Consider the following 14,586-nt stretch of genomic DNA (forward strand, 5'->3'; position numbering starts at 1 on the left):
CTTCTCTGTCTTGGTTAAAAGGCGATTAGGTAATAAAGTAACATTCATGATGAATACATGACCTTTTTAAATGTTTCTAAATATATACATGTTGTAGGAATCCTTACCTGTAAACTGAAGCAGCAGAATGAGAAGTNCTGTCTTTCTGTGTCTTTGTATTCTCTTGTTCCGATTAACCCAGCCACATTTGCTCTTGTTTTGTGTCTATATCTACGCCGGGATCCGGAGTCGAGGCTGATCTTCTTGCTGTGGTCCTGTGCCCTGGATGTGGACTTCGGGTCGTGGCTGAACCTGTCTCTGCGGTCCTGCCTGGGTCACGTCATGCTGCCTCCCTGAAGGCTCCCACAGGATTGTAGTTGACATCTTCGTAGATTCGTCTTCCTAACATTTGGACTACCTACGCTGTAAAATGTATTATCTCTTAAATGTACACACGGCATCTATTGCACGTCTGTCCGTCCTGGGAGAGGGATCCCTCCTCTGTTGCTCTCCCTGAGGTTTCTCCCATGTTCCCCTTTAAACTGTGGGGTTTTCTCTGGAAGTGTTTCCTTGTACGATGTGAGGGTCTAAGGACAGAGGGTCTAAGGACAGAGGGTGTCGTTTTTTCTCATACTGATATTCTGAACAATCTGTGTTGTTGTATTTGCTGTAAAGTGTCTCTACTGTAGGCTATTTTTATTATATGTACAGCACTTTGGCTCGACCAAAAATCATTTATAAATGTGCTATTGTGGTGACTCTAGTTAACCATAATTCACTTTTGGGTCACAGTTCCTACACCGACCTTGTTTAGTGTAACACCNTTTATAAATGTGCTATATAAATAAAACTTGATTTGATTTGATAGTCATGTATGAAGTTATGAAAACCTACCTCAAGGTTTTGGAAGGCACTGTCCTGCTTGTTTCCAAACACTCCTCCAAACAGCGTGAAGTCTTCTTTGCTTAACTGAACACAAATAAGGACAATGAAATATCAAATATCAACTACATAAGCAGATAAGTGATACGATATTTGGGTTTGAGAAGTTTCAGCAATTCTAATTCAGTCAATTGTTTATCTGATTCAATGAATATCTCCTCACAGTCTACTGGCTGTTCGTTCTGTGTGTGCTCTGAAATATAATCTAGTGTTCATAAACAGCCCTGGTTTACTAAGTGGGGAACAAATAACACTGATCCAACATATAAGCAACAGGGCTTTCATGCTTTGGCAAAGAGAAGGCTGTGAATAGAGAAAGGCATTGGGAGCAATAAACACTTTAAATACGTAGGGGGGGGGGGGGGGGGGGTTGTTTCCATTGTTCCAATATAAACAATCTGTCTTCATAATCGTTGACTCTACCTTTAATACAACAAAAACGGTTAAAAATCCCAATTATCACAACAATGATGATCCACCACAGAGAACAGACCCGGACAATGTGTTAGAGAGGAACTGAGAATGGGGAAGTAACGCTAACGCTCATTGTCACACCAGAGTGAGAAGACAGTTACACAGAGTCACATGGGACTGCAGTGCAACTACACACTGACTCATTAACACCTTGTTTTACACATTACATATCCATGAACTCTCTTTGTATTCAATGAATATGGAAATCTAGGAACATCTAAGAGTAGTCCTACTCCTCAACACCTTTCACCCTTAGCCCAATATGTCTAGTGGCATATGTTATAATGTTTGTGTTAAAGAAGGAGTATAGATTTATGGTTTCAGGGACTGACCTTGTCCTGCAGGAATAGCAGCACAGTGTTGGGGCCGGAGCCAAAGGCAGAGGTGAGGTAGGCAGTCAGCTGGTCGTTGGATGTGATGTGACCAGCGGCCGGTGAGGCCAGGGGTGGCAGGCTGATCATGTAGGAAAGATTAAAAAAAACAATGAATAAACCTAATACAAGTTTTATAAACATTGAGTACATTCAGCATTTCAAATAATCTAATGTGGCATGCAAAAGGCCATCTGTCACCTATAACATGTTTTTTATTTGTGATGTTTGGGTATAATCATCAAACTTTCAGACAGTAACAATAAAGTGTAACAGTGAAGTCAAATGATTTGTTCACAGACAACTGAAATCATATACATGGAAACTCTAGATCCAAGCAAAAGTTACTTTAAATAATTGATTCGTACTGTTATGAAAAACTAAACTCAATTCTTTTGATGAAACTAAAAGTTTACCAACAGTGTATTTACATTATGTGTTGGCAAAATATAAGATATGATACAACTGTATTTATCTTGAGGAACAGCTGTGCGGCAGTAGTATGTGTTAAGAGTGCAAATGTGAACAGTGCAAATATATATGAAAAATAACATGAGCTGTTAAACATGCCAGTGTGGCACAGATCATTAGAAAGGAAGTCAATTTAGATCATAATGCATCACTTAAATGTTGTATACAGGCAACACATATGTTTTACATTGAAACTAGCCTTAAGTTAGGATATGTAACAATGTTTCCAAACTCGGGTTTCTTTTTCGAAGTTTTGTACCATATGAAATGAAAATAATGCGTCACACCAAACGGTGCATACTTTGTTATTAAAGTTTAACCTAAGCATTTCGCTAGTTAAGGTCGAGTTAGCTAGTAGAATCTGGAAGTAGAAACAGTTAGCAACAAGTGTTAGCATTAGCATGACACACAGCTGGCCGGTTACGCTGTCAAAAGTAATGATTCAATAACAAAATAAATGAAATATTACCCTTCACTGGACCACATTAGAAGTGGCACTTGAGCAGCGGAGCTCTGTGATGAAAACAGGGCGAATAAAAGCACAAACATCGCCATTATTCGCACTTTACTCGAACTCCCCGAGACTGACATTTTTCCGTTTTCCGCAAAGTTCTGCTCACGTGACGCAAACCAGCTGACAGTCATGTGCTGAAAGAAAAGGACTTCCGGTTTCTTTCTTTCCTTCTGCTCTGCCCACAAGTGCAAATACTCAGCTGTCTTTATGCAGCTCTGTCCACATTGTTCTGGTCACATTAAAAACTCAGGAATAGTTTAATTTCTCTCAGCCAGGACACCAGAAGATATCCTTAGCTGTCAGGGACTTCCGGTCTGTGCCGCTGCTGTAATGCTAACGTTAACGAGCAAGTGGACAGATGCACTTTATGGGTTGAAAAATAAAATGTGAATAGGCCTACATAATAATACACTTTTACTTGTAACACTTTAATGCATATTATACTTATAATACCTACGTACATGTTGCCGATAATAAATACTTTTATTTTATTATATTTATGAAAGGTTTGACTAAAACACGTTTACTAGAATTGTTCACATTGTGATGATCATTTAAATTAAAGATCTGAATACTTCTTCAACTACTGGCTAATGTTTAGGAAAGTATTTGAGGCTTTAACAATAAACTGTCATAATATTTCGGTTGCCATAAACAGGCATTCATAGATACTATGTAGGCCTATATTGCAGCTGAACAATGAATGGCAGGTACACCTGGCAACTGTCCATGGTGCTGACACACTCCTACATTTGGACATTTCCCTGTTCGTATCATCATGTCCCATTATAACCATAAGATGCATTTACAAACACTTTTAAAGAAAAACATAAAAGCAAATAATGAAAGTTTGACACAGTTTTTCTCTATTGAAAAGGGCCTGCGTGAGGTCAGTGAAAGCAACTCCCATCCACACAGCTGTGGTGGCGGAGGGATACCACTGGCTGCATCCGCGTAACGCTGCGCCTACAACTGGAAAGGAAGGATAGAAAAAGAAAATAGAGATAGCACAGACTTGTACAACATGTATTTAAATGGCAAAACATGTTAAACTCCGAGCCAAAGTATGAAATGAAACTAAACATGTGTAAAATCGCTGGATAAAGCCACCTCACAGCGGAGGGTTTCGTATTACACCCAGCCTTTCAGTTTGAGCCCATTGTGTGGCAGGATGGGAAGAGAGGAGGATACGCACTACTTTCCGTCGCGCAATCACATTGTTCTAGAGTGCTCCACGATCAGGGCCATCTTTGGTCGTCCTCGCCGGTGACAGTGTGGACAGTTTATTTCATTGGTCATCAATGCCTAACGATTCATAAATAATACTCAACTTTAAACAAGCCGTTTGACGCACTCTTGCAGAGAAAAGGGAGCTAGATCCCCGGTTTTTGTGGACTGTTCATTCTTTCCTTCAATACCCTTCATTTCTCAAGGCAAAAAGAGGGCGAGACGGGAGAGGCGGTGATACAACATGGATGAGGAATATGATGTGATCGTTTTGGGCACCGGACTCACAGTAAGTAGTCAAACATCATTTGCTTTTACGCTAAATCGTCCCAACTTCCATGATTGCTTTGAGTCATTTATCCTCTTGTCTATCCGAGCGTAGAAGTGAAAGTCTCCTGCATCCCAGGCTTAATGACATTAGAAAATTACAATATGATAAATGTAATTGAATGTTCTTTGACATGCATGTGTAGAAAAAGATGAAACACGGCCTCCAGGAGTTATTTTATTGTTCTCGCAGCAGCAGGATCAGGGCAGTGTTACACCCAGTAGCATCTTTTAGGCGTAACCCCACAGTGTCATGGTCCTCTTTTCATAGACAGGCCTCCATCCTGACGCAGGCCTGAGCACGGGTTTATGAAATGACAGAGCATACCCACGCCTCAATTTCATTTACTCCTCACTCCCAATGCGACAGATACATTTAAAAGTAATATTAATCTGGCTTCCGTGAAAGTCGACATTTTCCTAGTTGTATAACAGGTATCAAATATCCTATTGAATTCTTGGTCTTTTATATTTTATGATGTGATTATATAATGCTGGTGTTCTTTTTAAGAATATACATATTACTTATCAAATGATAATAATTATTATGATGACAGTAAATACGTGGGTGAAACTATAAAACCGCGCATGCGCAGTACGTTAATTATGTCCTCCCTGCAGCCTTCTGTCATAACCTCTTCTATAAACCTATTGCCTTATCACAGACCCCACCCTTATTGCTTTTTGTTTTATTGTTATATATATTTATGTAGCATTGCTAGAGGAGCCTAGGATTTAAGCTTTTTATTGCCTTATCCACACTGTAGCTATTCTGCATGTGACAATAAAGCCTTGAATCTTTATTTTCATTTGAATTCAATGTAATTAATTATAACATTTTGTTCCACACAGGAATGCATTCTGTCCGGGATCATGTCCGTGAACGGGAAAAAGGTCCTGCACATGGACAGGAACCCCTACTATGGAGGCGAGAGCTCCTCCATCACCCCTCTGGAGGAGGTAAAGAAAAAAACACCCCCAGGGATCCATAAAAGCAAATCAATATATTTGATATCCCTCAGTACATCTCAGTTTACTCCCCGTGCCATTGTGCACCAGCTGCTGTTTTTATTGTCTTCATGTGCTCACTGTCATCCTCTTGTGAGGCTTTACATTATGCAGCTTCACAAGATGTTGTTCATGTTTCTCTTTACTGTCGATCCTCCACAGCTGTACAAGCGCTTCAGTCTTCCAGAGAGCCCGCCCGAGTCCATGGGCCGAGGAAGGGACTGGAACGTAGACCTCATCCCCAAATTCCTCATGGCCAACGGTCAGTCCCGCATCACTGGTTTTAGACACAAAGGAATGAATATATCACCATAAAACTCACCCACCATGAACTGCGGAGACAGATGGACAATTAGTACATTTTGACAGGAGTTAATGCAGGTGTATAAACCAAAATCATCATTTCCTGTCGTTTTTAATTGTTACATATATGGTTAACATTTTTATAGCACTTTTCATACACAAAAGGTTACATTAAGTACTGTTCAAACCCAAAAACAATAAAATATATCTAAATTAAATAAACTATACTAACCCACCCACCCTTTTAGGTAATACTCAGAGTAACACATCATTCATTATGAAAAACACTTAATACCAACTGATCACAAAAAACACAAGACTGAATAAAACAAGAAGAAAATAAGAAAATATAATTCAGTGAAAAGAAACATTTGAAAAGATGGGTCCTTGAGTTGGCTCTTAATTGTATCAACAATTCATGATGTCTTTATACAATAGTAATGCTGCCGTCACTATTATCATCATAGTGATATTATTTTCTGTCTTATTCTAAAATTGGGAAATATAAAATTATTTAGGCCGAGGCTTCAAATAGGGTCAGTGGGTTTTCTTTTCTTCGGTTTTTATTAAATTGTGCAAATAAACCAAAACTGAACTATTTATACTTATATCTATCAAATATACATTTAAAGTAAGCCTCCAGACTATCTATATGTGACGTTTCAGTCTCTGTCTTGATGCTTAAAAGGCATTTTGTATTGATGTAAAATGTGTGTGTGTGTGTGTGTGTGTTTGCAGGTCAGCTGGTGAAGATGCTGCTTTACACAGAAGTGACACGGTACCTGGACTTCAAAGTGGTGGAGGGCAGCTTCGTGTACAAAGGAGGAAAGATCTACAAGGTGCCGTCGACCGAGACCGAGGCACTAGCTTCAAGTAAGCCGCCCAAAAATATCTCAAATATCAGGAGTATGATACTTAAATGATCACGTATTCAAAATAAAAGCCTCTGATTGAATTTGCAGATCTGATGGGAATGTTTGAGAAGCGGAGGTTCAGGAAGTTCTTAGTCTTTGTGGCCAACTTTGATGAGAACGATCCCAAAACCTTTGAGGGCGTGGACCCCAAAACCACCGACATGAGGGAAGTCTACAAGAAGTTCGACCTCGGCCAGGATGTGATCGACTTCACCGGCCACGCCCTGGCCCTCTACAGGACGGACGAGTGAGAACAAAAGCCTTATGTCATTATCTCATCACATCAGAAATCCTTTAATGCTACCACAGCCGGAACGTTCACTTCACTGCAGCACAGGGGACAGTGCCGATGAAAGGCAAATCAAATGGGCAGATTAATAATATAAAATCAAATAAAGATTAAATAAGTAGTAGCATTATAAGAGTTGGTTAACATAGACGACGTTGTGAACCAGCAGCCTGTAATAACATTATTAAATTGCAAAAGTACATGTTTTACAGTTTTATTTCACAACAGTTGCTTCATTTCACAGCTGCTTTTGTTATTTTTAACATGAAATAACTAAAGAAAATATGTTGTAATGAGGGTTTTTTTCAAATGTATATGTAGTAAATGACTGCCTGATATCAAATATAAAGAATCTATTTTTAAATTAACCTGCAAACAACGAATACAATGAAAAACCAAGCTCACCTTTGTTGCGTTTAGTGAAGCATAATCTGCTTGGACATCCGTTAATATAACTCAAATACCAAGTTCTGTTTGTCATTAAACTGATAGTAATAATTGTAATAGAAAAAATTAAATAATATATAAATATTTTGAAAATATAATAATAATACAATAAAATATAATTATAATACTGGTACCACTAATACCAATAATAATACAAATAATAGTAATACATAATCAATAGAAATATAATTATATACCTTTACAATACTGTATGTAGAGTAAGATGAGTTTTCTGGCTGTGAATATTATATTAACACAATCATATATTTCTCATTATTCTAGTTTGATCCGTATTAATCCTCTTCTGTTTCTTCCTCAGCTATCTTGATGTTCCCTGTTTGGAGACGATCAACCGCATCAAGCTGTACAGCGAGTCGCTGGCTCGATATGGAAAGAGCCCCTACCTCTACCCCCTGTACGGCCTGGGAGAGCTGCCGCAGGGATTCGCCAGGTAACTTTTATCATTTACTTTTCATCCATAGTTCTTGATTATTACAGCTTTAATGATACATATCCCATCATCCATGATTGAACCGGTTCTAAACACTTTGTAGATTGAGTGCAATCTACGGAGGCACCTACATGCTGAACAAACCAGTGGAGGAGATAGTGATGGAAGACGGCCATGTTGTTGGAGTGAAGTCTGAGGGAGAGGTGCGCTGATTTATTATTCTGCATGTCATTACTTTTCTCTGGGCTCTATGAGGGGATAAACAAGTAAGTAAGTCCTTACAAATGCTACTACTATGTCATTTTACTTAAGTAAGATTTTGAATGCAGGACTTTGACTTCGAACAGAGGATTTGTAACAATTCAGTATTTCTACTTTTACTTAAAGAGGCCCTATTATGCTTTCTGGGGTTTTCCTTTCCCCCTATTTTGTGCATGTCTGCTAAGGCTAACATCCGAAATGTCTCTACAGAGTTTCTCTCCCACACTTTTTGAACATTAAAGCTTGTAAACATGTCACAGTAGGCATAACATGCGAAAAAGGGCCTCTTTAAGTAACACATCAAAGTACTTCTTCCACCACTGTTAATAAAGATTTGTCTTATCGAATCTAACCTTATTTATCTTCTTTCCTGCTGCAGGTGGCTCGTTGTAAGCAGCTGATCTGCGACCCCAGCTACATCCCGGATCGCGTCCGCAAGGCGGGTCAGGTGATCCGTGTGATCTGCGTCCTCAGCCACCCGATCAAAAACACTAACGACGCCAACTCCTGCCAGATCATCATTCCTCAGAACCAGGTTAACCGCAACTCAGGTGAGGATCGTCGTTTAGGTCTTAGGAATTGGAAGCAGGAAGATCAATAACAAAGATGGCCGTTCTGCTGAATGCCATTGATTAGATTGTAAGCCCTGGAGGAAATAAAGGAGCGCTCTTATGAGGAGAAATGAAGCAATGCATTTCATAGTGTACAATATGCACATAGTTCTATTTTATTTAATCTTTAAAAGCACATATAATCAATGTTCTGGTATTAACAACGGATCTCTTGACTACTTGTGAAATGGGTCACTGGTTCTCAAACCCAGCGACTCTTCAGTTCCTCTCAGCTCTACGGAGATTTATTTTATCTATCGGATCACTGTTTGACTTTCTGACCAACAACCTTTCTTGGTATTTTATGCGATAGGCATGAATTAGCTTGTTTCCCTACGCAGCCAGCTCTTTTCAGGAAAACATTTCTTGACAAGCTCCCTGAACAGCACCACGAAAAGTTAGTATAGCTTTTAATGTAGTAGCTAAAGAGCCAGACAGAGTTAAAGGAGTGTATGCATGTTAGAAATATCATCAGGTGCTCAACAACCAGTGGTGGAAAAGGTACTTAGATATTGTACTTCATTTAAAGTATCAATACTAAAGTGAATAAACACTCTGTTACAAGTAATAGTCCTGCATTCGAGGAGTACAATTACAAAAGCATTGGCATTAAAATAAACCTTTAGTACCAACATTTTTGTCAATTCTCCAGACATCTACGTGTGCATGATCTCCTACGCTCACAACGTGGCGGCCCAGGGGAAGTACATCGCCATCATCAGCACCACAGTGGAGACCGAAGAGCCCGAGGCGGAGATCGAGCCGGCGCTGGAGCTGCTGGAGCCCATCGACCAGAAGTCAGCATCTTAACAGCTTCTGATGACAAAGAGTTTTATAAAAATATTTAAGTATGCTTGTGAAAATACTCATTAATGTTTTTGTTTTTTTTAACAGGTTTGTGGCTATTAGTGACCTGTATGAGCCCACAGATGATGGCACTGAGAGCCAGGTAAGACCTTTCTTCCAGAAAACTATAAAAAAGCTTTTGCTGAGAAAATGGAAACGATATGCTCATGGCTAATACGCAGGTGAAACTCAACAACAACTATTGTATGGATTACAAAGGAATATAATACGGACAATCATCGTCCCAGGATGAGGAACCCTACTGACTTAGATTATCCACAGACTTTTGAACTAGTGCCATCAGCAGGTCATATCTGTTTCCCAGATGATGAATCTATCACAAGGTAGACACTTTTAGTTTTGAGTGAAATATGTGTCACTATTAAAGGTGGAGTAGGTCATTTTGGAGAAACCGGCTCGACTGCGCTAGAATTTGAAAATACACAGCCGGAAAAAATCTGCCACTTCCTTACAGAGCCCCTCCTCCAACACACACGCACATGACCAATGAGGGCACGAGATAAGTTTGTGCACAGATGGAAGACTGACAGGCAGGTAGGCCATCCAGTTACTTTAGCCGGGCCGGCTCAGATGATTGGTCGTGCTTTTTACGGCACCACGGCTTCCACAGTTTTATGGATTTTTTTTCAAAGCACTTCAGATATTCATTGCTATCGGGATGTTAAGAGCATTCCATGGAATATAACAAAAAGTGTATCTCGAGCCGGTTTCTCAAACTTACATACCCCACCTTTAAATGGACTGCCATGGATTTTGCTGCAGATATTCAAGGTCCTAACAAGGTACATTTGAAATGAGTTTTCATTCTCACCCGCCTCAGCTATGTGTTAGCATGCTAACAGGCTAAAGAAATTGGGTGACCATGTGAAACAGGCTAGCACTGTCGCTAACATTTATAAGCTATTGAATAGCACTGATGTGACTGTTGTTGGTCACTCCTGTGTGTTTCACAGAAACCCTCCACAATAATCATTACAACAATAATAATAGTAGTTTAATACAGTGATGTCAGGATATATTATGACAGATATTTTATCATACCTTTCCAACCCCACTCACGTCCCTGTTCTAGTTGTTTCCCAGTGCGCCTCACAGTGTCGCTGCCGATTCTCAGTCTGTTGTGTTGTCTCTCCCAGGTCTTCGCCTCGAGCTCCTACGACGCCACCACTCACTTCGAGACCACCTGCAACGACATCAAGGACATCTACAAACGCATGACCGGCAGCGACTTTGACTTTGAGAACATGAAGCGCAAACAGAACGACGTGTTTGGGGAGGATGAGCAGTGAGCGGTAGAGAGGCTTCAGAGAGAGGGCGGGGCCTGGGAGAGGAGGCGGGGCTTAAAAGAGGCAAAAGATGAGGCAGAGGGTCCGTTAGAGGGCCTTGAAAAACCATCAGTGGGGAAGAGGGTGTGTTTCTGGCCTCAGCTGTTTGCCTCCTCTCCCTTACGTCCCTCTCTCTCTTGACACGCTCACACACACACCCGCACATACACACACACACACACGCTGTTCAAATACTCACACTCCTTATCTCTGTCACTGTAAAGCAGGGTTGATATGGTCTTTCATTCCATTGTAGAATTTACAGTATAACCATGTCTTAAATATTATCATTAGAGGTGAATTTATTACTTGTCGTCGGCGATCTTCAGAGCATTTTCATTCTTTCTGTAACGTCTTTCTCCTCGTCTCAGAGGTCGTCGGGTGGTTGGAAGATTGATGGCATTGAGAAGTCTGACATGAGAGACCTGTAACGGCTTATAGTGTAGAATCCAGTTGACATGCATGCATCTTTTACACACAGTAGTATTTTACATAGACGACACTGCGGTATGAAGGCTGGACCATTCCACGCATTGCTCCTGTCAACCCTGCTTTCACTTTTCTCTCACTTGGTCTTTTTCCTGTCAAAATACTCCTTTTGGCAAAAATCTGTTGGTCAGGCAAAACAATGTGGTGAAAAATGACATGGGCTGTCTGTCAGCTGATAGTGCTCACTTTGCAAAGCTGTTGTGTTCCCTGTGCTAGCAAGCAAGCTAACCCGTGGCTATTAACCGTCACCCCGAAAAAAAAAAAAAAAAAAACTGTTCCTTTGTTTATCTCTGTTGTGTAATGTCAATTTGAATAGTTTACTTTCTAACATTTTTAAATTATTGAAGAGTTTTTATTTCTCTATATATTTGGTGCACATTTCACTGGCTGAAGTTATGAAGTTTACAGATCTGTGGTTGAATCCGTGGTCTTAAAGTAAAAAAAAAAAAAAAAAAAAAGGGAATGCCAGGAGCAAAAGAGGCAGGAAGAGGCTTTCTCTGGGAGATCTGGAATGAGTGAGGAAAACAAATTACGGAGATTGTTGAGATGCGAGGAAGTGTGAAGGACAAGAATGTGTGCGGGGAATGATTTGGATTTTGGAGGTTTCACTTTTAAGTGAAGAGGGTGAAGACTGAAATTTCGGCTGATAGTGAAAGCACCAGAGTGTGTTCGGTTGTTTCAACCCTTGTGTGTGTCCTTTAGGTAAGTCACTTCTCCAGGGACTAAACATCCTATGACAAATTGTAGTAGTTAAATAGAGGGAAAGGCTGGAGACTCCCGTAACTTTAAAAGACTTTGTAGCAAAGGTGAGAAGCCACAGTTGCAGGTGCTGCCCCACGAGAACGAACCAAGATCCTTTTATTGGTTGTAGCCTTAATTTTTGGGGTCTTAATAGAATATTTAGACCCTTTTCAAATATGACTGCTTTGTTTTTAACTAACCGTTAGTGGCAGGTCGCTCTAGTGCCAAAAATGGTGTTGCTGTTATTGGCAAAAGTTGCTGACGCAGTTTGTTGTTGTGTGTTGCTCCGCAGATCTGACTGAATACTATAGAAGGGATATTGTTTTCTATCAGCTGTTTCTGTACACCTGAGCGGAGGCAGTTCCTCATATCTCACGTACAGTTAGATTGAGCTGTGGCTTGTTACACAACAAACAGACGAGACGCCCTGATCGTTTTTATTTAAAACACTGAAGCAGTTCCATCTCACTTTATCCAACACTTAGCAACTCTAAACATAGTTATCTCGCTGTTTGGGGTGTTGGCGTGTCTTATTGTTATGCTCTATTTATTTACATTTCACTGACGTATTGTGGAAAAGGTGTACGCCGAATATGCTATGCTAATAGATTTTGTTCTGATGATAAAAACGGAAAAGTGATGCACACCGAAATTCCTTGTTTTTGTTTGTTTGTTATTTGCTGTGTTATGTTTACGTTATTCAGTGATCATTCCAGTGCTGCATCATGATTGCATATGATTATAATAAGAAACAGGTTATGATGGGAGGATAACAGCAGCAGCCATCAGTTATTAGCAATTCAAACCTATACAGCTGTGTGTTTCAACATTGTGTGTGGTCTTCATCCTGGATACTGGAATAATGTTTACTCTTCGATATATCCGAAGCCCTCCCTTCCGTTCCCCTTCCTCAGCATCAGATACTGTCTTTTTTATTTATTGAAAACAAAAGCCTCATGTGTGGTCGTACTGTTTTAATTTCCATCCAGTTTGGCCTTTTTCGGAAACCACTATTGACAATATCCCTTGAAAAATTGACAAAAGATACAAATAGTTAAGGCTGAGTAGTAGAAACACTTACTGTCCTTGTTTGATCACTAGTATGTGAGCAATGCCTAATGTCTTGTGTAACAAATACAAATGAATTAAACTATGAATGAAATTATAGAAAAATAAAAAGCACATGGCAAACCTGGAAAGATACTGTTGTGTGTTTCTTTCTTTGTGTTGTAAGGTTATCTATACATATAATAATATTTTATATACACTCTAAAAAATACAACTTACAGATACAGTTTTAATAATTACAAGAATCTGGCTTTGCCTTATAATGAATCCTCGATGTAATATAATCTGATAAATATCTGAAGTGAGTTGGCGTGTGACACGTTTGGAGACATTTTGCGGTTGCATGTGAACAGGAGTCTCTGTCATAGACATGAATCCAAACTCCCTGATGGAGAACAACAGCACGCTTCAGTCCTTATACATCTATTGAACCATACTTCCTCATTACTCCTTCATTTCCTCTTTTTGTAACCACACCTGTGTCCCACTGCTGGTAGAGTCCCAGTTTTCACCGCTATCATATTCTCTGTGAGCCGAGACGAGCAGCAGAGAAGGCGGAGGAGAAGACTCGGCTAGGATTACACATGCTCCACCACGTAGCTCTCGTATGGATGACCCAGGAGTCTCTCTACCTCTGCTTTGGGCACCACCCAACACATGCCCGTGTGGCGTTTCCGCACCGTGTCTTTCAGCGTCTTGTCCTGCAAGGTGACCGGCATGTGCTCCGCTCCCCACCTCAGGACCCCCCGCGCTGACACCGCCTCGTTGGGAGCTCCATCCTGAGCATCCTGCAGCGCTGAGACTCTCATGTCAGCGTGCTGGAACTGGCCTGTTGGAGGATATAGGACAGAGGTGGTGGGAAGTTACTGAGTGCATTTATTCAACAATTTCAAGATTCAAGATTCAATCTGATGTGGAGCGCAACAGCTGTAATTAAAGTTTAAAAGTCTCTGCTTCAACTACTGTCACAAGCTGGATGAATGTTAAAGGAGGTTGAAAGCGTAATTAAGGAGCACTATTGGAGTGACTTTGATGGTTATTGGACTCAGGATTCATTCATTTGGATTCCNNNGGATGTGCTAGTGGAGTATGAAGCCCTCTGTATCGCGAATGTCAACGGGGTGGGGGGGGGTCTCAAACAAGCCTAGCTTGTTTAAAATTGTGGCGCAACTGTGGTCGGTTACCCTGGAAAGAAATCTCTGCGTGAGAAATACAAGGTGTGGCGTGTGAGCGTGTGAATGGAGTGAAATGCGTGTGTCTCACGCCAAATGCGTGAGACTTGAGAGCTCTGCTATAATCCAAGTCACACCTATCTATTTTTTCTGTATTGACAATATTCGTTAAAGGTCTCCTATTATACTTTTTTCATCAATATATTATAGGTCTCGGATATATACAAAACATGTCTCTGAAGTGTTTTGCTCGAAATACCAAACAGATCATGCATTGTAGCATCCCACAATCCCCTCTGTTTCAGCCCTGTTTCAAAAGAGTTGATTCTCTGTCT

At 40.4% G+C, this 14,586-nt stretch overlaps 3 protein-coding genes across 3 annotated transcripts in view; 1 reads left to right on the top strand and 2 right to left on the bottom strand.

Annotated features, from left to right (window-relative positions):
- Positions 1-2,876, bottom strand: part of LOC104963796 (V-type proton ATPase subunit S1-like) — a 7,760-nt gene extending 4,884 nt beyond the window's left edge. Inside the window, exons 1-3 of the mRNA XM_010792436.1 lie at positions 2,707-2,876; positions 1,728-1,848; positions 831-948 (exon numbers count right to left, since the gene is read on the bottom strand). Coding sequence (XP_010790738.1) covers positions 831-948; positions 1,728-1,848; positions 2,707-2,828 — 361 coding nt within the window. The 5' untranslated portion in view covers positions 2,829-2,876. The remainder of the gene's footprint in view (positions 1-830; positions 949-1,727; positions 1,849-2,706) is intronic.
- Positions 2,877-3,963: 1,087 nt separating this feature from the next.
- Positions 3,964-11,741, top strand: gdi1 (GDP dissociation inhibitor 1). The gene is made up of 11 exons (XM_010792423.1): positions 3,964-4,267; positions 5,158-5,265; positions 5,476-5,575; positions 6,355-6,489; positions 6,579-6,777; positions 7,586-7,717; positions 7,821-7,920; positions 8,358-8,529; positions 9,242-9,386; positions 9,484-9,538; positions 10,593-11,741. Exons 1-11 carry the CDS (start codon positions 4,223-4,225, stop codon positions 10,743-10,745), a joined length of 1,344 nt encoding a protein of 447 aa, XP_010790725.1. The 5' UTR covers positions 3,964-4,222; the 3' UTR covers positions 10,746-11,741.
- itih6 (inter-alpha-trypsin inhibitor heavy chain family member 6) overlaps positions 11,669-14,586 on the bottom strand; it is a 19,481-nt gene continuing 16,563 nt past the window's right edge. Inside the window, exon 17 of the mRNA XM_010792422.1 lies at positions 11,669-13,908. Coding sequence (XP_010790724.1) covers positions 13,658-13,908 — 251 coding nt within the window. The 3' untranslated portion in view covers positions 11,669-13,657. The remainder of the gene's footprint in view (positions 13,909-14,586) is intronic.

Source organism: Notothenia coriiceps, unplaced genomic scaffold, assembly GCF_000735185.1.
Source record: "Notothenia coriiceps isolate Sejong01 unplaced genomic scaffold, NC01 NC01_scaffold00036401, whole genome shotgun sequence".
In the NCBI taxonomy this organism is placed as follows: domain Eukaryota; kingdom Metazoa; phylum Chordata; class Actinopteri; order Perciformes; family Nototheniidae; genus Notothenia; species Notothenia coriiceps.